The sequence below is a fragment of the Brachyhypopomus gauderio genome, unplaced genomic scaffold (genome assembly GCF_052324685.1).
Source record: "Brachyhypopomus gauderio isolate BG-103 unplaced genomic scaffold, BGAUD_0.2 sc188, whole genome shotgun sequence".
Taxonomy (NCBI): domain Eukaryota; kingdom Metazoa; phylum Chordata; class Actinopteri; order Gymnotiformes; family Hypopomidae; genus Brachyhypopomus; species Brachyhypopomus gauderio.
In genome coordinates, this window is record NW_027507009.1 from 252,501 (window position 1) to 273,377 (window position 20,877).

The 20,877-nt window shown below is 46.4% G+C and overlaps 1 protein-coding gene across 1 annotated transcript in view; it reads right to left on the reverse strand.

The window, feature by feature from the left end:
• The window catches only part of LOC143502066 (multiple PDZ domain protein-like), a 27,349-nt gene extending 6,478 nt beyond the window's left edge, over positions 1 to 20,871 (reverse strand). Inside the window, exons 1-22 of the mRNA XM_076995244.1 lie at positions 20,760 to 20,871; positions 20,406 to 20,579; positions 19,973 to 20,182; positions 18,138 to 18,311; positions 17,083 to 17,421; positions 16,611 to 16,722; positions 15,504 to 15,702; positions 15,002 to 15,043; positions 13,088 to 13,183; positions 12,878 to 12,967; positions 12,488 to 12,665; positions 12,237 to 12,347; positions 10,795 to 10,887; positions 10,131 to 10,202; positions 8,179 to 8,347; positions 6,771 to 6,967; positions 6,550 to 6,641; positions 6,325 to 6,400; positions 5,473 to 5,604; positions 4,699 to 4,849; positions 4,464 to 4,609; positions 2,190 to 2,273 (exon numbers count right to left, since the gene is read on the reverse strand). Of these exons, the coding sequence (XP_076851359.1) occupies positions 2,190 to 2,273; positions 4,464 to 4,609; positions 4,699 to 4,849; positions 5,473 to 5,604; positions 6,325 to 6,400; positions 6,550 to 6,641; positions 6,771 to 6,967; positions 8,179 to 8,347; positions 10,131 to 10,202; positions 10,795 to 10,887; positions 12,237 to 12,347; positions 12,488 to 12,665; positions 12,878 to 12,967; positions 13,088 to 13,183; positions 15,002 to 15,043; positions 15,504 to 15,702; positions 16,611 to 16,722; positions 17,083 to 17,421; positions 18,138 to 18,311; positions 19,973 to 20,182; positions 20,406 to 20,579; positions 20,760 to 20,852 (3,030 nt within the window). The 5' untranslated portion in view covers positions 20,853 to 20,871. The remainder of the gene's footprint in view (positions 1 to 2,189; positions 2,274 to 4,463; positions 4,610 to 4,698; positions 4,850 to 5,472; positions 5,605 to 6,324; positions 6,401 to 6,549; positions 6,642 to 6,770; positions 6,968 to 8,178; positions 8,348 to 10,130; positions 10,203 to 10,794; positions 10,888 to 12,236; positions 12,348 to 12,487; positions 12,666 to 12,877; positions 12,968 to 13,087; positions 13,184 to 15,001; positions 15,044 to 15,503; positions 15,703 to 16,610; positions 16,723 to 17,082; positions 17,422 to 18,137; positions 18,312 to 19,972; positions 20,183 to 20,405; positions 20,580 to 20,759) is intronic.
• Between the last annotated feature and the right edge of the window lie 6 nt (positions 20,872 to 20,877).

Below are 20,877 nucleotides of genomic sequence, written 5' to 3' on the forward strand. Positions count from 1 at the left end.
CTGCAGGGGGAGGGGGAAGGTGGGGGTGTTGGGGGGTGGGTGAGGGTGTTGGGTGGTGATGTTGGGCAGTGGGGGAAGGTGGAGGTGTTGGGGTGGGGGAGGGTGTTGTGTGGGGGTTTGGGGTGGGGGAGGGTGTTGTGTGGGGGTTTGGGGTGGGGGAGGGTGTTGGGTGGAGGTGTTGGGGGTGGGGGAGGGTGTTGGGTGGAGGTGATGGGCGGTGGTTTTGGGCAGTGGGGGAGGGTGGGGATGTTGGGTGCAGATGTTGGGGTGGGTGTTGGGGGGGGTGATGGGGGTATTGGGTGGTGGGGGGGCAGACAGCCAAGATAGAGGGAGGAACATAAGGTCAGAAAGGTTTTAAAATGTATTCAGTTTTAATCGATTAATTTATTCAAATCAAATACATACAGTGGGGAAAATAAGTATTTAGTCAGTCACAAATTGTGCAAGTTCTCCCACTTAAAAAAATGAGAGAGGCCTGTAATTGACATCATAGGTAGACCTCAACTATGAGAGACAAAATGTGAAAAAAAAATTGAGAAAATCATTTTGTCTGACTTTTAAAGAATTTATTTGCAAATAATGGTGGAAAATAAGTATTTGGTCACCTACAAACAAGCAAGATTTCTGGCTGTCACAGACCTGTAACTTCTTTTTTAAGAGGCTCCTCTTTCCCCCACTCATTACCTGTATTAATGGCACCTGTTTGAAGTCGTTAACAGTATAAAAGACACCTGCCCACAACCTCAAACAGTCACACTCCAAACTCCACTATGGTGAAGACGAAAGAGCTGTCGGAGGACACCAGAAACTGAATTGTAGGCTGGGAAGACTGAATCTGCAATAGGAAAGCAGCTTGGTGTGAAGAAATCTACTGTGGGAACAATAATCAGAAAATGGAAGACCTACAAGACCACTACTAATCTCCCTCGATCTGGGGCTCCATGCAAGATCTCAGCTCGTGGGGTCAAAATGATCACAAGAACAGTGAGGAAAAATCCCAGAACCACAAGGGGGGTTCTAGTGAATGACCTGCAGAAAGCTGGGACCAACGTTACAAAGGCTACCATCAGCAACACACTACGACGCCAGGGACTCAGATCTTGCAGTGCCAGACGTGTCCCCCTGCTTAAGCCAGTCCATATCCAGGCACGTCTGAAGTTTGCTAGAGAGCATTTGGATGTTCCAGAAGAGTATTGGGAGAATGTCATATGGTCAGATGAAACCAAAGTACAACTATTTGGTAAAAACACAACTCGCCGTGTTTGGAGGACAGTGAATGCTGAGTTGCATCCAAAGAACACCATACCAACTGTGAAGCATGGGGGTGGCAACATCATGCTTTGGGGCTGTTTCTCTGCAAAGGGACCAGGACGACTGGTCCGTGTACATGAAAGAATGAATGGGGCCATGTATTGTGAGATTTTGGGTGCAAACCTCCTTCCATCAGCAAGGGCAATGAAGATGAAACGTGGCTGGGTCTTTCAGCATGACAATGATCCCAAGTACACTGCCAGGGCAACAAAGGAGTGGCTTCGTAAGAAACATTTCAAAGTCCTGGAGTGGCCTAGCCAGTCTCCCGATCTCAACCCCATCGAAAACCTTTGGAGGGAGTTAAAAGTCCGTGTTGCCCGCCGACAGCCCCAAAACATCACTGCTCTAGAGGAGATCTGCATGGAGGAATGGGCCAACATACCAGCAACAGTGTGTGCCAACCTTGTGAAGACTTACAGAAAACATTTGACCTCTGTCATTGCCAACAGAGGATATACAACAAAGTATTGAGATGAACTTTTGTTATTGACCAAATACTTATTTTCCACCATTATTTGCAAATAAATTCTTTAAAAGTCAGACAAAATGATTTTCTCAATTTTTTTTTTCACATTTTGTCTCTCATAGTTGAGGTCTACCTATGATGTCAATTACAGGCCTCTCTCATCTTTTTAAGTGGGAGAACTTGCACAATTGGTGACTGACTAAATACTTATTTTCCCCACTGTATTAACAACAGACTGATTTCACAGACACTGAAAATGTGGTATTTCTATGTGGTATTTGAATGTGGTTCACCTGGACACAACACAAAACGAGGAGCAATGTGTATTATGTTGTGTGTGTGGGTTCTGTTTGAACACTGTAGCGGTGTGTTTCAGGTAGCGGTTGTAGCGGTGTTCTACAGGTGACGTTACCTGTAGAATCTGATCTCCTGCCCACAGTCGTCCGTCTTTAGCAGCAGATCCCTCCTCATACACCTCGTGGATTATTATGCCACCCTGACGAACAGGCAGTGGTTAGTACAGGCTCAGAGAGATTTACATATTCATTAGGGGGACAGTACCTACATATTCATTAGGGGGACAGGACCTACATATTCATTAGGGGGACAGTACCTACATATTCATTAGGGGGACAGGACCTACATATTCATTAGGGGGACAGTACCTACATATTAATCAGGGGGACAGTACCTACATATTCATTAGGGGGACAGTACCTACATATTCATTAGGGAACCGTACCTACATATTCATTAGGGAGACAGTACCTACATATTCATCAGGGGGACAGTACCTACATATTCATCAGGGGGACAGGACTTACATATTCATAAGAGAGACAGCGCCTACATATTCATCAGGGGGACAGGACTTACATATTCATAAGAGGGACAGTGCCTACATATTCATCATGGGGACAGGACTTACATATTCATAAGAGAGACAGTGCCTACATATTCATCAGGGGGACAGGACTTACATATTCATAAGAGGGACAGTGCCTACATATTCATCAGGGGGACAGTACCTACATATTCATCAGGGGGACAGTACCTACATATTCATAAGAGGGACAGTGCCTACATATTCATCAGGGGGACAGGACTTACATATTCATAAGAGGGACAGTGCCTACATATTCATCAGGGGGACAGTACCTACATATTCATCAGGGGGACAGTACCTACATATTCATAAGAGGGACAGTGCCTACATATTCATCAGGGGGACAGTACCTACATATTCATCAGGGGGACAGGACTTACATATTCATCAGGGGGACAGGACTTACATATTCATAAGAGGGACAGTGCCTACATATTCATAAGAGGGACAGTGCCTACATATTCATCAGGGGGACAGTACCTACATATTCATAAGAGGGACAGCGCCTACATATTCATCAGGGGGACAGGACTTACATATTCATCAGGGGGACAGTACCTACATATTCATAAGAGAGACAGTGCCTACATATTCATCAGGGGGACAGGACTTACATATTCATAAGAGGGACAGGACTTACATATTCATAAGAGGGACAGGACTTACATATTCATAAGAGGGACAGTGCCTACATATTCATCAGGGGGACAGGACTTACATATTCATAAGAGAGACAGCGCCTACATATTCATCAGGGGGACAGGACTTACATATTCATAAGAGGGACAGTGCCTACATATTCATCATGGGGACAGGACTTACATATTCATAAGAGAGACAGCGCCTACATATTCATCAGGGGGACAGGACTTACATATTCATAAGAGGGACAGTGCCTACATATTCATCAGGGGGACAGGACTTACATATTCATAAGAGGGACAGTGCCTACATATTCATCAGGGGGACAGTACCTACATATTCATCAGGGGGACAGTACCTACATATTCATAAGAGGGACAGTGCCTACATATTCATCAGGGGGACAGGACTTACATATTCATAAGAGGGACAGTGCCTACATATTCATCAGGGGGACAGTACCTACATATTCATCAGGGGAACAGTACCTACATATTCATAAGAGGGACAGTGCCTACATATTCATCAGGGGGACAGTACCTACATATTCATCAGGGGGACAGGACTTACATATTCATCAGGGGGACAGGACTTACATATTCATAAGAGGGACAGTGCCTACATATTCATCAGGGGGACAGTACCTACATATTCATAAGAGGGACAGCGCCTACATATTCATCAGGGGGACAGGACTTACATATTCATCAGGGGGACAGTACCTACATATTGATAAGAGGGACAGTGCCTACATATTCATCAGGGGGACAGTACCTACATATTCATCAGGGGGACAGTACCTACATATTCATCAGGGGGACAGGACTTACATATTCATAAGAGGGACAGTGCCTACATATTCATCAGGGGGACAGGACTTACATATTCATAAGAGAGACAGCGCCTACATATTCATCAGGGGGACAGTACCTACATATTCATTAGGGGGCAGTACACAGACTCCCTCAGAATAAGGGTATGAGTGATATGAGTGATAAGTCTTGGAATATTTACTATCTCAGGAATGCTCATTTTTCCCTCAGTCTCTCTGACACACACACACACACACAAACGCACACACACACACACACACACACACACACACACACACACACACACACACACACACACACACACACACAGGGTCAGTCTGTTTACCAGTAGTGTGTCAGAGCCGCCCACGATACTAAGGCCAAGTCCTGTCCTTCCTTTGGAGATGTCTATGGTGGTCTCACAGCCAGGGATTATGGGACATGTCGTGGGGTCAGAGGCCAATGCTGTAGGGGTCGATGATCTGCTGGAGCCTGAAACAGTCACCATGAAAACTCGATTCAAAGAATCATCGGGCATAACAGGCACAGCGAGGGCCTCGACTCCAGGGGCCTCTACTCACTCATGACTTCCTCTGTTTCTGGAGGTGTCTCTGAGGACAAGGGCATGCTGGGTAAAGAGGCGGGCCCTGGGTCTGACCCTCTGCGCATCTGATTGGACGGTGTTGAGATGGGGCTGTCTGTACAGGTGCTGAGGCTCACTGACGATGTCACCTACAACAATCAAAGATCAAAGGTCATCAAAGGTCAGAGACAGTGAAGTATACAAAGTTTCCAGAGAAACAGGGCGTTTTGGACAGAGGCCCTGCAATGGTAATCCAGATTAAGATAGAGTTGTGTAATCCAGGGAATCTGCATGTAGCAGGTCTGAACTGAGTCAAAGCTGTACCTTTGGACCTGTATGTGTAGACCTGTGCATGTAGACCTGTACCTGTGGACCTGTACCTGTTGACCTGTACGTGTAGACATGTTTGTGTAGACATGTACGTGTAGACCTGTACGTGTGGACCTGTACGTGTAGACATGTACGTGTAGACCTGTACGTGTAGACCTGTACCTGTAGACCTGTACATGTAGACCTGTACATGTAGACCTGTACCTGTACACATGTACCTGTAGACCTGTACATATAGACCTGTACATGTAGACCTGTACCTGTGGAGCTGTACCTGTGGAGCTGTACATGTAGACCTGTACCTGTGGACCTGTACATGTGGACCTGTACATGTAGACCTGTACATATAGACCTGTACATGTGGACCTGTTCCTGTGGAACTGTACCTGTGGACCTGTACCTGTGGACCTGTTCCTGTAGACCTATTCCTGTAGACCTGTACCTGTGGAGCTGTGCTGTCTTGTTGGACACTGTGGACAATCACTTCGTCCCTGCTGTCTTGTTGGACACTGTGGACGATCACTCCATTCCTGCTGTCCTCTGCACTGAGGAGCATCTCCGGGTATGTCTCCTCCTGTTCTCCGTTTGGAGAGATGAATTTGGGTTTTACTGCGAGAAGAAGAGACTGATGCTTGTGTTGCTGATTAGTGTGTAATGGATTATCAGACAGTATCAGACAGTGATGAGCCAAAGGAGAAATATGTATCAGACAGTCATGAGCTAAAGGAGATTTGTGTATCATAGTGATGAGCTAATGTTTTAGTGTGTATCAGATAGTTTTAGATTTAGTTTTTAGAGAAAGTGATGAGCTAATGGAGATTTGTGTATGAGACAGTGATTGGCTAAGGGTGATTTGTATATGAGACAGTGATTGGCTAAGGGTGATTTGTATATGACACAGTGATTGGCTAAGGGAGATTTGTATATGAGACAGTGATTGGCTAAGGGAGATTTGTATATGAGACAGTGATTGGCTAAGGGAGATTTGTGTATGAGACAGTGATTGGCTAAGGGAGATTTCTATATGAGACAGTGATTGGCTAAGGGAGATTTGTGTATGAGACAGTGATTGGCTGAGGGAGATTTGTATATGAGACAGTGATTGGCTAAGGGAGATTTGTGTATGAGACAGTGATTGGCTAAGGGAGATTTGTGTATGAGAGTGATTGGCTAAGAGAGAAGTGTGGTAATGGAGAAGTACCTAGCTCAGTCTGAGTTACCACTGTGTGTGTGTGTGTGTGTGTGTGTGTGTGTGTGTGTGTGTGTGTGTGTGTGTGTGTCCACACTGCTGCACCTCTGTTTGTGTATCCATGGCATCTTCAGACTCCTTCACTGGGCCAACAGCCATCTGACTCAGAGCGTCTGTGTTCCTGTAACACACACATTGTGAACTGAGAGAAATGTTGTTTGACCAAGCACTGAAACACATGCAGAATTTCAGAAAACTATGGACCACTGGCGCCCTCTGGTGGTTATGACTATTGAAACAAGTACTACGGTTCCTTCCGGAAGGACTGACCTGATGAAGATGATTTTGACCTTGGAGGGGGCGCTCTTGATGATGGCTGAGGCGTTCTGGTGTGAGCGGCCGTACAGAATCTGACCGTTGATCTACAAAGGGGGGAAATGACACAAGGTGGTCTGGAGGGGTGGAGGAGAGGGAGAGGGTGCCACACGGGTTCTGAACGAGACATGAACACACACACACACACACACACACACACACACACACACACACACCTCCAGGAGCTCGTCTCCCACACAGAGGCGTCCGTCCTGTCCGGCCGCCCCAGCAGGGTCGATGTCCACCACGAACACACTCATGCGCGTGCGGTCCCGGTTACCCGCCAGACTCAGACCCAGACCGCTCTGACCCTTCTCTAGCGCCACCATGTGGAGAGCACCACGCAGACTCCCATAACGCTGCAGGACTTTCTCTACACACACACACACACACACACACACACACATTTACATTTACGGCATTTAGCAGACGCTCTTATCCAGAGTGAGACTTACAAAGTGCTTTGCATTTGATCACAGAATTCATCCTAGGTAATAGTACAGATAGGCCAGAATTCAAGATACCATTGAGTCAGACTACTACTAAACTACAGGAGTCAATGTCATTACCTAGTGTTTTGCAAGTTAACCGTTTGGCAAGAAGCCACACACACACACACACTATATTGCCAAGAGTATTCGCACCCATCCAAATGATCGGAATCAGTTGTTCCAATCACTTCCATGGCCACATGTGTATAATATTATAACAATAAACACCCAGCCGTGTTGTTTTACAAACATTTGTGAAAGAATGGGTCGCTCTCAGGAACTCAGTGAATTCCAGCGTGGAACTGTGATAAGATGCCACCTGTGCACCAAATCCAGTCGTGAAATTTCCTCACTCCTAAATATTCCACAGTCAACTGTCAGTAATTCAGCCATGAAGTGGTCGGCCACATAAACTGACAGGCCGGGGTCAGCAGATACTGAAGCACATGTGAAGAGGTCAGCAACTTTCTACAATCAATCACTACAGACATCCAAACTTCATGTGGCCTTCAGATTAGTTGAAACAGTGCACAGAGAGCTTCATGGAATGGGTTTCCATGGTCGAGCAGCTGCATCCAAGCCATACATCACCAAGTGCAGAGCAGTGGTGTAAATCACGTGTTCTCTGGAGTGATGATTCACGCTTCTCCACCTGGCAATCTGATGGACGAGTCTGGGTTTTGCGGCTGCCAGAGAACGGTAGAGAACGGTACGTGTCTGACTGCATTGTGCCAAGTGTAACGTTTGGTGGAGGGAGAGAAGCCTCCTCACCCAACACCAGACGGTGACCTCACAAATGCGCTTCTGGAAATTGTCAAAAATCCCCATAAACACATAAACCTTGTGTACAGCAGAAGAGTCCCAGAAGAGTTGAAGTTGTTCTAGCTGCAAAGGGTGGACCAACGTCATATTGAACCCTTTGGAATGGGATGTCACTTAAGCTCATATGTGAGTCAAGGAAGGTGAGCTAGTACTTTTGGCAATATATTGTATATATAATTACCAAGACATACACCGAAAAAAATGACATTACGTTTTCTGACAGTACTGTTATTGCCGTATCCAAATTACAGTCATGGACGACGTCACTCACTCCAGGTGTAGCCAAACTCATCCTCCTCTTCCTCCGCCGCATCGTGATGAAGAGCGAGCCGGTCGAGGACTTCCGTCAGCGTGTCTGCGTCCGTCTCGCCGATGTGAGGGACCAATGGGAGCGAGAGGAACGGCAGTGTCGGAGAAACCTTCCCCGCCTCCCGACTCGGCTGTCTCGGTAACCAGAGGACGTACGTTACCAGGGGAACGTAAACATACTACACACCTGCTCTGATACATACGGCGCTACGATAAATATCAGGATGCAGTTTAACTGTAGACGAAGCTGAAATAGTATTAACATGCCAGAAATAGATAAACGGTGGTTAACTGTTTATTTCCTCCTATAGACTCCCTATCTCTCTCTCACACACACACACACACACACACACACACACACACACAATAAAGCCCTTGGGAGTTTGCGCCACTCGCAAGCCACTTTGTTACGGCTGCTCACCACCACACTGAAGGGTTTCAGACAGCTCCCGTCTACATGATCCTACAGCCGGGACGCAGAGTTAATCCCGTCGCACTGAGCGACTATTCCGGCTACACCTGACGGGGACCTGAATGCCGGCAGAGAACCACAGAACCACGGAGCTCCACGCTAAAAATCCAGCCTGTTTGGTTTCCTCCTGCCGCATTTCACTGCTGAAGGATTTTGCCGCCCCGTCATGTTGAGAAGATTAACGGCAGAAACTTCCCTCTGACGGGGAGTATCGTTGCTTAGACATCCAGCCGCAACTTTAGCGCTGTACACGCGGATTTCAGATGTGAACACCAGGGGGCGCCAGAGCGCTTCTGTTTTAAACATCCACACGGAGTTTGTGTGGAGGCCCAACAGTAACCTCGACTATATCACTGTATTTATATATTTACACCACGCTGCTACTTTTATATGCGTGAAGTTGTCAATGTTGAAATGAATACGCCTGTATGGATGTATTCTTACTCTGTATAAGTCTTGACTGTACAGCGCCTACATTTATTTAAACAGCTACAAGTCAAGAATGCGTTAAGATCAAGAAGTCGTGTAATACTTCAGGTCATTTGCATTCCATTCACAAAATATATGAACAAAATCCTTTTGTCCATCTGCTTGTTGCTATCGCTCAGATAATGTGGATGAATAACCTCCGTAAGGTCTGAAGGCAGCATACCATAGGTGACTATATAGGTTCCATAAAGCTTCAGACGAACTGTAATGTATTACGAGTATTATTATTAGTATTATTATTATTATTATGGAATCGTGATCTACATATTGTGGTAAGTGCTGTATTGTGGGCTAGTTGGTATTATCTGGATCTAATACATCATGGTAAAGCACACTTACAGTTTATATATACATTTGATATATTATCACACACATTAGACACACACACACACACATACTGTTATAGTTTATATATTATGCTTATCAAACATTGGCCTACTTTTTCTTTACATATTTACAAAACCATTTAGATGGCGCTCTAACAGCTGCTTCAAGTTGAAGGTTTAAATGTAATTCTCCGTCTGTCCTGCAGGGGGAGCTCCGGCGCTTCACTGCTACACAACCTTCATGTCTGCGGGCGCGCGAGTCGGTGTGTCAGTGTGGATTAGCTGCAGCGCCATGTATGTTCCTCAGCGCACGTGACGCCTCCACCACAGGGAGCCGTGAAATAGTGTCTGCACATGTTTCATTGGAACTGTACGTAGGTTGTTTTTATCTTCTTATAATGATCATACCCGTAATGCTGAATCTCTCAGACACACACACACTGTCCCATTCTCTCACACACACACTCTCACTCTTTCTCTCACAAACACACACCATGAGAAATTTGAAGACCTAGATATGCGGAGTCAATACAAAACACTTCAGAGCGGGCAAAAACAGAACCACACACACACACACACACACACACACACACACACACACACATGCGTGCATACAGAGGCACAAACCTTAAATGGAGTAGGGGTGAAAGGGTTAGTCAGGGAGAAACGGAGGAAAAGCCTACTGTGACTCTTAATGTCCTATAGAGAGAGAGAGAGAGAGGGAGAGAGAGAGAGAGAGAGAGGAGGGAGAGAGAGAGAGAGGAGGGAGAGAGACAGACAGACAGACAGACATACAGACAGATATATAGCCAGAGACAGAGGAGAGACACAGTGAGGGAGAGAGTGAGAGGGAGAGACAAGATAAAAGGAGGGAGAGGGAGAGAGACCGAGAGAGACAGACAAAGGGAGACAGGGAGAGACCGCATGGACGTCCTGAAAACATGTTATAGTGACAGTTTTAATTACAATACTGTAATACTGTCATTTCTAAACTCGTTTAAACTCAGTTGAATGCTATTTCAGATGAGCAAATTCAAACAAGCAATAAAATAGTCCTTCTAAGGACCCTGGGAGAGGGAGAAAGTATTAGTGTGTCCAAAAAAAGCCAGTAGCCCCTGTGCAGCAGTCAGAGCAGTGCTGCCCCCCCCCAGGGGCCCCAGAGCTACTACATATACTGTATATCTGTTGTAGCAGATAGAGCTGCTTCTCTCCCACTGACCTCTCTGACCCCACCGACCTCTCTGACCCCACTGACCTCTCTGACCCCACCGACCTCTCTGACCCCACTGACCTCAGTGCTGTCAGACATGCGGAAGGGTGATGCTCTGTCCTCCACACACTCCGACACAACACACTCCGACATCACACACTCCGATGCTGACTTCTGTCATATGAAGAGAAACGAGAAACGGAGAAAGTGAAGCAGAGTAATGACAAAACCTGAAAGATTATTTATTAAACACGGCAGTAACAGCATCAGGAATACTGCAGTAACATCATTATTAATGCTGTAGTTACACCATCAGTAATACTGCAGTAACATCATTATTAATGCTGTAGTTACACCATCAGTAATACTGCAGTAACATCATTATTAATGCTGTAGTTACACCATCAGTAATACTGCAGTAACATCATTATTAATGCTGTAGTTACACCATCAGTAATACTGCAGTAACATCATTATTAATGCTGTAGTTACACCATCAGTAATACTGCAGTAACATCATTATTAATGCTGTAGTTACACCATCAGTAATACTGCAGTAACATCATTATTAATGCTGTAGTTACACCATCAGTAATACTGCAGTAAGACCATCAGTAACACATCAGTAAGACCAACAGTAACAACATAAGTAGGAGGAGCTGGTGGAGTGGGAGGAGTTTACAGAGAGGGAGGAGCTGACAGAGTGGGAGGAGCTGGTTATCTCTAAGTGCAGTTGAGCGAAAGGTCCCAGGTCAGTACCACTGAACCCACGAGCCGGTTCTGACAAAAAAACCCTGTTCCAGTGAGGGCGGGTGTATTTCTACTACACTGTCTGGAGCTCCAGACCGCAGCAGCACACTGTAGTCTCCGCCTCCTCAGCTCCCGGCCCCGCCTCCTCAGCCACAGCCCTGCCCCTCAGCCACAGCCCCATTTTGCTGAAAGGATGAATCATTAGGCTTTTCTTAAAATATCAGCTGTCCAGAAAAAAGGCTGAGATGGGACATTTCCTCTCAAGCATATTTTAATCATTTTCAGGTTTGTTCAGCACTCCAGACCTTGGGCGAGATCCAGACCTTCTCAATTAGAGCACTCAGTGAGCTGGAGAGTTCCAACGTGGCCTCCGCCAGCACAGGGCCACAGTTTCTAGCAGAGTTTGGGTTTGAAATGAGCAGTAATGTAATCGACCTTGTAGCAACAGAGACCGTCAGTGTCTGCAGGGTGTGAACTGGTGATATCAGCCAGCAGCACTGACAGCTCTCGGCCCCAACCAGAGCAGAACGCCAGAGGGGTCAGAACTGCTGTCCAGCAGCCGTCTACGTCATCCAGGTGGGCTCACAGTCCCTGTCCTGCCCACGAGGGCAACGAGGAGCTGGGGCAGATGGGTAAGAGCACTGCCCTGGGCACGGGGGTCTGATTGTGGTCTATGATATGCTCAAAAACACAACAAGGCCAGCAGATCTGAGATCAGTGTGTGCGTACGGCTGTGTGTGTGGTGTAAGTACAGAGCGGCGGAGGTTACTGACCCTGGATCTGCTGGTGACACTCTGAACCAGGAACACAACAGGGTTCCCAGCTTTACGGATGACCTCTACAGCCTGGTCATGACTGGCATCTCGCAGGTCTACGCCATCCACCTAACACACACACACACACACACACACACACACACACACACACACATTAAAAACACTCACACACACACATATATAAGAACACACATACACAGACACACATGCAAATGTGCACACTTACACGTGTGTATATGTGTGTGTACCTGGATGATCCTGTCTCCAGTCTTCAGTGTCCCGTCGTGTCCTGCTGGACTGTCTTCCAGGATGTGCTTGATGAAGATGCCTCGCATCACTTCCCCGTTGCTAAGGCGACTGCCCATGCCCCGCCCACCCACAATGCTGATGCCTAAAGATTTCCCAGGTTCCCTGTAGAGCTCTACCCTACACACACACACACACACACACACACACACAAACATGGACACACACGGACACACACCAATGAACAGACAGTTCCACCTTCTGAATCTGTAAAAGATACACTCCAGTGTTATGAGCATGTGAAGGATGCTGTACTGCATGTGTGTGGCTCCTTGTGTGTGTGTGTGTGTGTGTGTGTGTGTGTGTGTGTGTGTGCGTGTGTGTGCTCTTACTTCCTTGCTTGGTTCCAGTTTGTAAAAGCTGTTTGTAGTTCACTCTCCTCCCCTTCCCCATCCTCCCTCTCTGGGAGCTCTGCTACAGACCTGACACACACACACACACACACACACACACACACACACACACACAGGCTGAAATGCTGTCCTGTTTAAATGTTTCTGATGCTGTGTATTTAAGTGTGACGATGCTCACGTGGCGGTTACCTTGAGCTCCTCGAGGTGTCCGTGATAGACCCATGTTCCATACTCTGAACACTGTCTCGGTACTCATCGAAGTACTCTGCTGGAACGTAGGTGATACTACAACACACACACACACACACACACACACACACACACACACACACACACACGCAAAGTGCGATATGAGATACAAGTACTTTTCAGATGTTCTCCACCTCTTAGATATGTCATCATCATAAATAAATAATTATCTAAGTAGTTCCAAGTAACTCATGACATTACCGTTGCTTACAGTACAAAGCGAACCCCTTATTAGAGCAGCCGTGAGCTCTCACCGACACGTGGAGGTGGGGAGGATAGTGTATCTCACTGTATCTGAGTGGGACTCCGAGGTCGTGAGCTAATTAGCATCCAGGAGGCCTGGTTGTTTATCTGGGGAGCGAGCTTCACTACAGGGTTCCTCGTAATGAGACGCAGTATAACGTTTCTGCCTATCACAGCCCAAGGTGAAACTCTTAATAAAGTCTTGCAACACCTTGCAAGTCTAATTTGCTGGAACTTAGGAGACAGACACTTTGGTAAGAGGACTTGGTTCAGGAATCAAATCAGCAACTGATTGTCAGTGAACACCTTCTTATTGTAAGTGAAGATGACAGATCTAATGGAAGTGAATCAAATCTCATTTGCGCGGTTCAGTTTGGCATGCAGACACATGAGGCAGGTGGAATGAATCACCCTTGATCAAATGGTGAATCGAACGGCAGTGATTCGTTCCCTGATGCCCCTGGTGTAGGAGTGCATCGCTGAGATTCAATCCGAGTGGTGAACATGAGCGTAATGACAGTGATCAGACAGCAGGGGGGGCACCAGCAGGCAGTGGAGTGTGTTAGTGGAGTTGGTGATGGTTTAGGAGAAGGCCTGTCCAGTTGTAGTCCTGCTGCCCCCACTGTCCCGCTCGGGGTCAGGGGTCAGCGTCTCTCAGCTCAGAACACCTGCTCCAGCTCTTGAAGCACCTGAGGCAGGTGAGCTAGACCAGGTGTGCCAGAGAGTGAGTAGGGCAAAAGGCCTCAGACTACAGCTGGAACGCCCGGGGTTAATGGTCACCAACGACGCAAACATCTCCCCCAACGAAAGTACTGCAGGCAAGAACCCAACAACCCAGAGCAAAGACGACCCTCTCACACCACGGCGTCATTCAGCATTCTCCTGGAGCACACTTGGAAACAGGTAACACCAAAGGAAGACACACTGTGATATATGCTGATAAATACATGCGCTTTGCTCTGAATAAGAGTGTCTGCTCAATAATTTAAATGTTACGCAGTAGCCACACTTGAATTGAATGTTAGAGAAATGACGTGAGGAGAGATGGAGTTTCTTGTTGGGTGTTTGGGGTGTAGAGGTTATGCTGAGAGCTGAGCGTGTAAGGGATTCATCCTGATCCTGCTTCTGCAAGGCTGCTTCTGTGATTCACGTGACCCCCTTCTGAAGGGGCATACTCTAGATATGAATTCACCTCACTATGTGTATTGACACGCTAATACTCAAATGCAAGTTATTACGCAGCAAGTTAATGATTAACCCTTACATTGCTCTAAAGTAGTCAGTCACATTTTAAGTGTGATTTTAGTTTGAACTAAGGCTATGTAGGAGATTTAACAAGACATTGCTGTGACTTCCAGTGTAGATAATGTGAACAGCCAATTTACTAGACGGGTGTCTCATATTTAAGGAGACTTTCTAACAAATAACCAAATGTGTGGTCACTGTAAACATTGCTACGCTAATCAGGATAAGATGCAGAGTTAACGAGTTAACAAACATGCAGCCAGACTTGAGCAAGCGCAGACAGAGACGATGACGGAGACAGACAGTGCGAGTAGAGCACAGATGCATCCTGATGGCGTTAGACGGGTCGGCGTTAGACATACTCACATATAAAAGGAGCACCGCTCCTCCTCTGGAAAAACGGAAGATCTAGAAAAAGATCTAGAGAGGTTGAGAGGTGTTTACGAGCTGCTACTGACACACACGTCTCAGTGAGCAGCGCTGGTGCACCTACACACTGACCTCTGACCCAACCAATCCTCTCGCAAAGTCGCCAGCTCTGGTACGAGCGCGTTTGGCTCTCACCACTGGGCACAGATACGCGTGATGGATCTGAGGATCTGAGGCCAGGGCCAACGTATTGGTTCTGGTTCCCCAATGTTCTAACTGCTAATATTGTGTCTCGGCCCACCTCAGACCACCATGACGTGGAACTACAAGAAACTGTACTGACTACAATATCTCAATAAAGCTCATGGACAGTTATTGTGTATTGAAACAAGCACCATAATCTACAAAAATCTTCGGAGGAGGAAACACACAGGAGAAGGAGCAGCAGGTTTATGACCTGTGTGTGTGTGTGTGTCCAGATGCAGTTCTCTCCCCTCACCCCATGTCAGGTCCTAAGAGCGAGTGTTTGCGCAGCATGGCGCGGGCCTGTGCCTTGCTCAGATTCCTGCTGGACTCTCCGTTGATGGCCAGGATGAGATCTCCAACACCCAGACGTCCGTCACGGCTCACGGATCCACCATGAGTGATACTGCGGATCAGCATGCCCATACCGTCCTTCTGAGCACTGACTGTCATACCTGTAACACACGTGACAGGTGAGTCATCATCACTAAGTCTCTGTCATCCCTGTAACACACGTGACAGGTGAGTCATCACTAAGTCTCTGTCATCCCTGTAACACACGTGACAGGTGAGTCTTCACTAAGTCTCTGTCATACCTGTAACACATGTGACAGGTGAGTCTTCACTAAGTCTCTGTCATCCCTGTAACACATGTGACAGGTGAGTCTTCACTAAGTCTCTGTCATACCTATAACACACGTGACAGGTGAGTCTTCACCAAGTCTCTGTCATACCTGTAACACACGTGACAGGTGAGTCTTCACTAAGTCTCTGTCATACCTGTAACACACGTGACAGGTGAGTCTTCACTAAGTCTCTATCATACCTGTAACACACGTGACAGGTGAGTCTTCACTAAGTCTATCATACCTGTAACACATGTGACAGGTGAGTCTTCACTAAGTCTCTGTTATACCTGTAAAACATGTGACAGGGGAGTCTTCACTAAGTCTCTGTCATACCTGTAACACACGTGACAGGTGAGTCTTCACTAAGTCTCTGTCATACCTGTAACACACGTGACAGGTGAGTCTTCACTAAGTCTCTGTCAGTCTTCACCAAGTCTGTCGCAAACTTTTTTTCACAGGCAGAACAGAACACACAAGCACTCTTCACATTCTTGCTGATGTAAACAGAACACACCAGCAGTACACAGATAAGACACAAGCACTGGGATTTCTGCTGTCACAACAGAAACTCAAATTACATGTTTATAATATGTATTGTGTTTCGAACAGTTCAGGCAGTAGGCATATTGTATGTAGTTTTGAACAGTTCAGGCAGTAGGCATATTGTATGTAGTTTCGAACAGTCCACAAGCTTTTGTGTCCTGTGTTTTTGGTTAAATGACTAAATTACACACCTAAACTTGAGTTGCCCTTGACGACAGTGATAGTCCTCTCAAAACTGCTTCCTGAGGTCACATCCTGTTGACCGGACCCCTCTGCAGTTTGGCTTATGTGAAAATCTTCTTCCTAACGGGATGCACATTTTAACATAGGGGCACAACATTGGACCAGCACACACACACACACACACACACACACACACACACACACACACACACACGCTCATTCACTATCTGGATAATTTTGTTTATGGACTCTATCCATAAGGATCTAGGTTTCCTGAGGGTTTCTAATGGATTGGGCATGAAGTGTGTGTGTGTGTGTGTGTGTGTGTGTGTGTGTGTGTGTGTGTGTGTGTGTGTGTGTGTGTGTGTGTGTGTGTGTGTGTGTGTGTGTGTTTTGGGTATAAAGGAGGTATCCACTGTGAATTATAATAATTTCTCCATGTCCAACCAACAAATGTAAATTTAAATCCAAACTCTTTACCTCCTCCTGAGAATCCTCCACATAAATACGTGTAGGCACTTGGTCTAAAAGCTCAGACATGATTGGTCCTCCCTCTGAGTATAACGATGCCTCTTTAGAAGGAGGGGCGGGGCTGGCTCGAGGCACTCCCACATTAGGGATCAGAGGATCCACTGGGTCCATTCTGTCTAGGCCGAGTTCTGTGATCAGATTGGTGTGGGCGGAGCCAAGCCTTAAAACCTCTTCCGCAGGCCTCAGGGGCGGAGCCTTCTCCTCAGGAGTAAACGGCACGGTGTCCTCTGCGATTCCAGACGGCGTCAAGAAGGGAAACTCCACCAACGAATCCAGGTGCAAGTTCCTCTGGGTAAGAAAGACACCAGCACATTCACACTTAAACAGCAGCCTCTCCATCACAGTGACCAGAGCACTGCTGGGTAATCCTGCGATCATCACCGACCATCTGTGCGCTCTGTTCAGGGCCGCCAGCAGGGGGAGCCATAGTGTAAGAGACAAACGTGCGGATTGAGCAGGAAGCTGCTTCAGTTAGTGACACTCAGTGGGGCATCAAGGCATTTTGAATGACAAGGTGCCCATGTGGGGAAAAGATTCAAGGTTCCTCTGGTGAAATACAATACATTCAAACAGGTAGGAGGACCCTGACTGTGCTACATCCAATCAGGTGGGAGGGGCTAGAATGTACTACAACTGAGCAGGTGGGAGGAGCCTGACTGAACTACAGCCGATCCGGTGGGAGGGACCAGACTATATCTGCACTACGGCAGATATCAGATCTTATACTTCAGCAAATTGACTATATTTTAAAGCACAGATCTGATTGCACTTCTGTAATCTCTAGTCTGTAGCCTAAGCTAGATTTAGAGGTGTCTTTTCATTTTAATGTTTTAAATTCAGGTTTATAATTCAGGATTATACAGTAACTTTATTGACACTAATCAGGCATATGACCCATAGTCATATGGAGTGGATAAAAAGATTCTAGTCCCAGTGGACACTCTGAAGGTAACTGAAGGGGTCAAATGGCGATTAAATCATGCTGTCTGATTGGCTGGAGATACCTGCGGTGTGGAGGCCTGTAGAGACAGTTCAGAGGTCAGCTCAGAGGTCAGGTCAGCACTGCAGCTGCTTCCCTGGAGGGCCATCATGGACACCTGGAACTCCTCGTCCTCCTCGTCCCCGTAATGCCCGTCGAACGCCTTCTCACCCGCCAGGTCTGCATCGCTGGCATCAATCTGGAATGCAGTTAGTTGCTTTCGTTAGGTTCAGCACTAACAGGATCACGGGTTTGTACACCTGCTGAATACAAAGCAGCGTCCGCTTTCAGAGAGCAAGGTTTGTTTTCATGTTTGTGTAGCTTGTTTAGTATTTATGTGGTTTGTTTAATGTTTGTGGAGATTCTGTTTGGTGTTTGTGGAGCTTGTTTAGTATTTGTGTGGTTTGTTTAATGTTTATATAACTTGTTTAGTGTCTGTGGAGCTTGTTTAGTGTTTATGTGGTTTATTTAGTATTTGTGGAGATTCTTTTTAGTGTTTGTGGAGCTTGTTTAGTGTTTATGTGGTTTGTTTAGTGTTTGTGGAGATTCGTTTTAGTGTTTGTGGAGCTTGTTTAGTGTTTATGTGGTGTGTTTAGTGTTTGTTGAGATTCTTTTTAGTGTTTGTGGAGCTTGTTTAGTGTTTATGTGGTTTGTTTAGTGTTTGTGGAGATTCTTTTTAGTGTTTGTGCAGCATGTTTAGTGTTTATGTGGTTTGTTTAGTGTTTGTGTAACTTGTTTAGTGTTTGTGGAGATTCTGTTTGGTGTTTGTGGAGCTTGTTTAGTATTTGTGTGGATTGTTTAATGTTTGTATAACTTCTTTAGTATTTGTGTAGCTTGTGTAGTATTTGTGTGGTTTATTTAATGTTTGTATAACGTTTAGTGTTTGTGGAGATTCTGTTTGGTGTTTGTGGAGCTTGTTTAGTATTTGTGTGGATTGTTTAATGTTTGTATAACTTCTTTAGTATTTGTGTAGCTTGTGTAGTATTTGTGTGGTTTATTTAATGTTTGTATAACGTTTAGTGTTTGTGGAGATTCTGTTTGGTGTTTGTGGAGCTTTTTTAGTATTTGTGTTTTTTTTATTGTTTGTGGAGCTTGTTTAGTGTTTGTGTAACTTGTTTAGTGTTTGTGGAGATTCTGTTTGGTTCTGTTTATCCTCTTCTTCACTAGGTTTCTATTCGCAGCGTAACCAAGCAGTAATTAGAAGGTGCTCCAGGCCTCTGCTTGGAGTTTGGCGCCCTGCACGAGTAACTGTCTGTTGTGACCGTGATTCATAACACTGGTCAATGCTGGCTCAGCACATAACAGGATGCCTTCCTCCTCATCATCCTCACCTCTCTGGAACCCCTAGGCCTATTTCCAGTTACATGTACCGATATTCAGCCTCATGCTGACAAGAAGGTTGGTTTTGCCTTTTGATTGGACTTCAAACGGTTGTTTTAACATTGTGATTAAGCAATGCAAGGTGCCTCAGCCAAACGGGAAAACTAGTTTTCATTACTGACAGCAGATTTTTTTCACATTTGCATTTTCAGGTGTTATGACAGCAGAGAATTTGCCAACACACATCACGCTGTGAGAACGCTCCAGTTCTACAACACGGCAGGAGAAGAGGAGAGTCTGGTAAACGAGATCTTATCAAACCTCACACAAACATGAAAACACAGAGCACAAAAACTCAAACAGAGCTAGAGCTGGGGCTCCATTTTGTAAGCTTCACCAGACACACTACTTGTAGCATGATATAAAGAAAGACCTACACACACACACACACACACACACACACACACACACACATGCAGAAACCAAAGCATTATCGCACTATTAGTCATTATTAGTAGTGATTCTTTTCTATTTTCTTACAGGCAGTGGCTTGGCTACCCCAATGTGGACGAGGCCCAGGCTGGCCCCCTTCAGGGCCTGCACTGCTTCCTCCAGGCTGCCACTGGCCAGGTTGGTGTTGTTGACGTACATGAGCCGGTCTCCTGGCAACAACCGGCCGTCCAGTTCAGCAACTCCACCCGGCACCAGCGATCGGATCACAATTACTGTCTTACGTGGGTCGGTGGGGTCCTTCGCACACACACACACACACACACACACACACACACACACACACACACACACACACACACACACACACACACACACACACAGAGTCTCGTATTACTATCTGTCTTTAAATCCCTTTGTCTTCTGCACAGTAAAGAAACTGAAGCTCGGTGGAAGGTGTGTGCACATGCACGCTTCTCTCCCACGTGCACGCTTCCCTCCCACGTGCACGCTTCTCTCCCACCTGGTAGTCTAGGATACTGAAGCCCAGGCCGCTGCCCCCTTTGTCCAGCTCGATGTCCTGGACCTCCGATTCCCACAACGACAGTGCGGTTCCCGCCATCTCCTCAGTCACATGATCCCCCATGGTCTTCTCTGATTGGACGGCCACGAGGAAGTCCTCAGCATCACTCAGAGCCTGTATGGAAGGATCAGGAAATGTGTCTGGGGTGTCCCGCAAGAAGAAACAGTAACACAAATGCCTGTAGTCCCGGTAGATTAGTTAGATTAGCAGATTATGTACTGTTGAGAACTACGTCATCCTCTGTCAACTCTGTACTTAGGTAGAGGTACGTTTCAGACAGAGGTCCATTTGTACCTCCTGTGTGGTCTCTGTTGCCACCTCCTCCAGTTCTGATTGGCTGATATGGCCGTCACTCGAGGGCAAGGGGGCGGGCCTACAGCAGGCCATGTAAACACACACGGGCAGCTCCTTC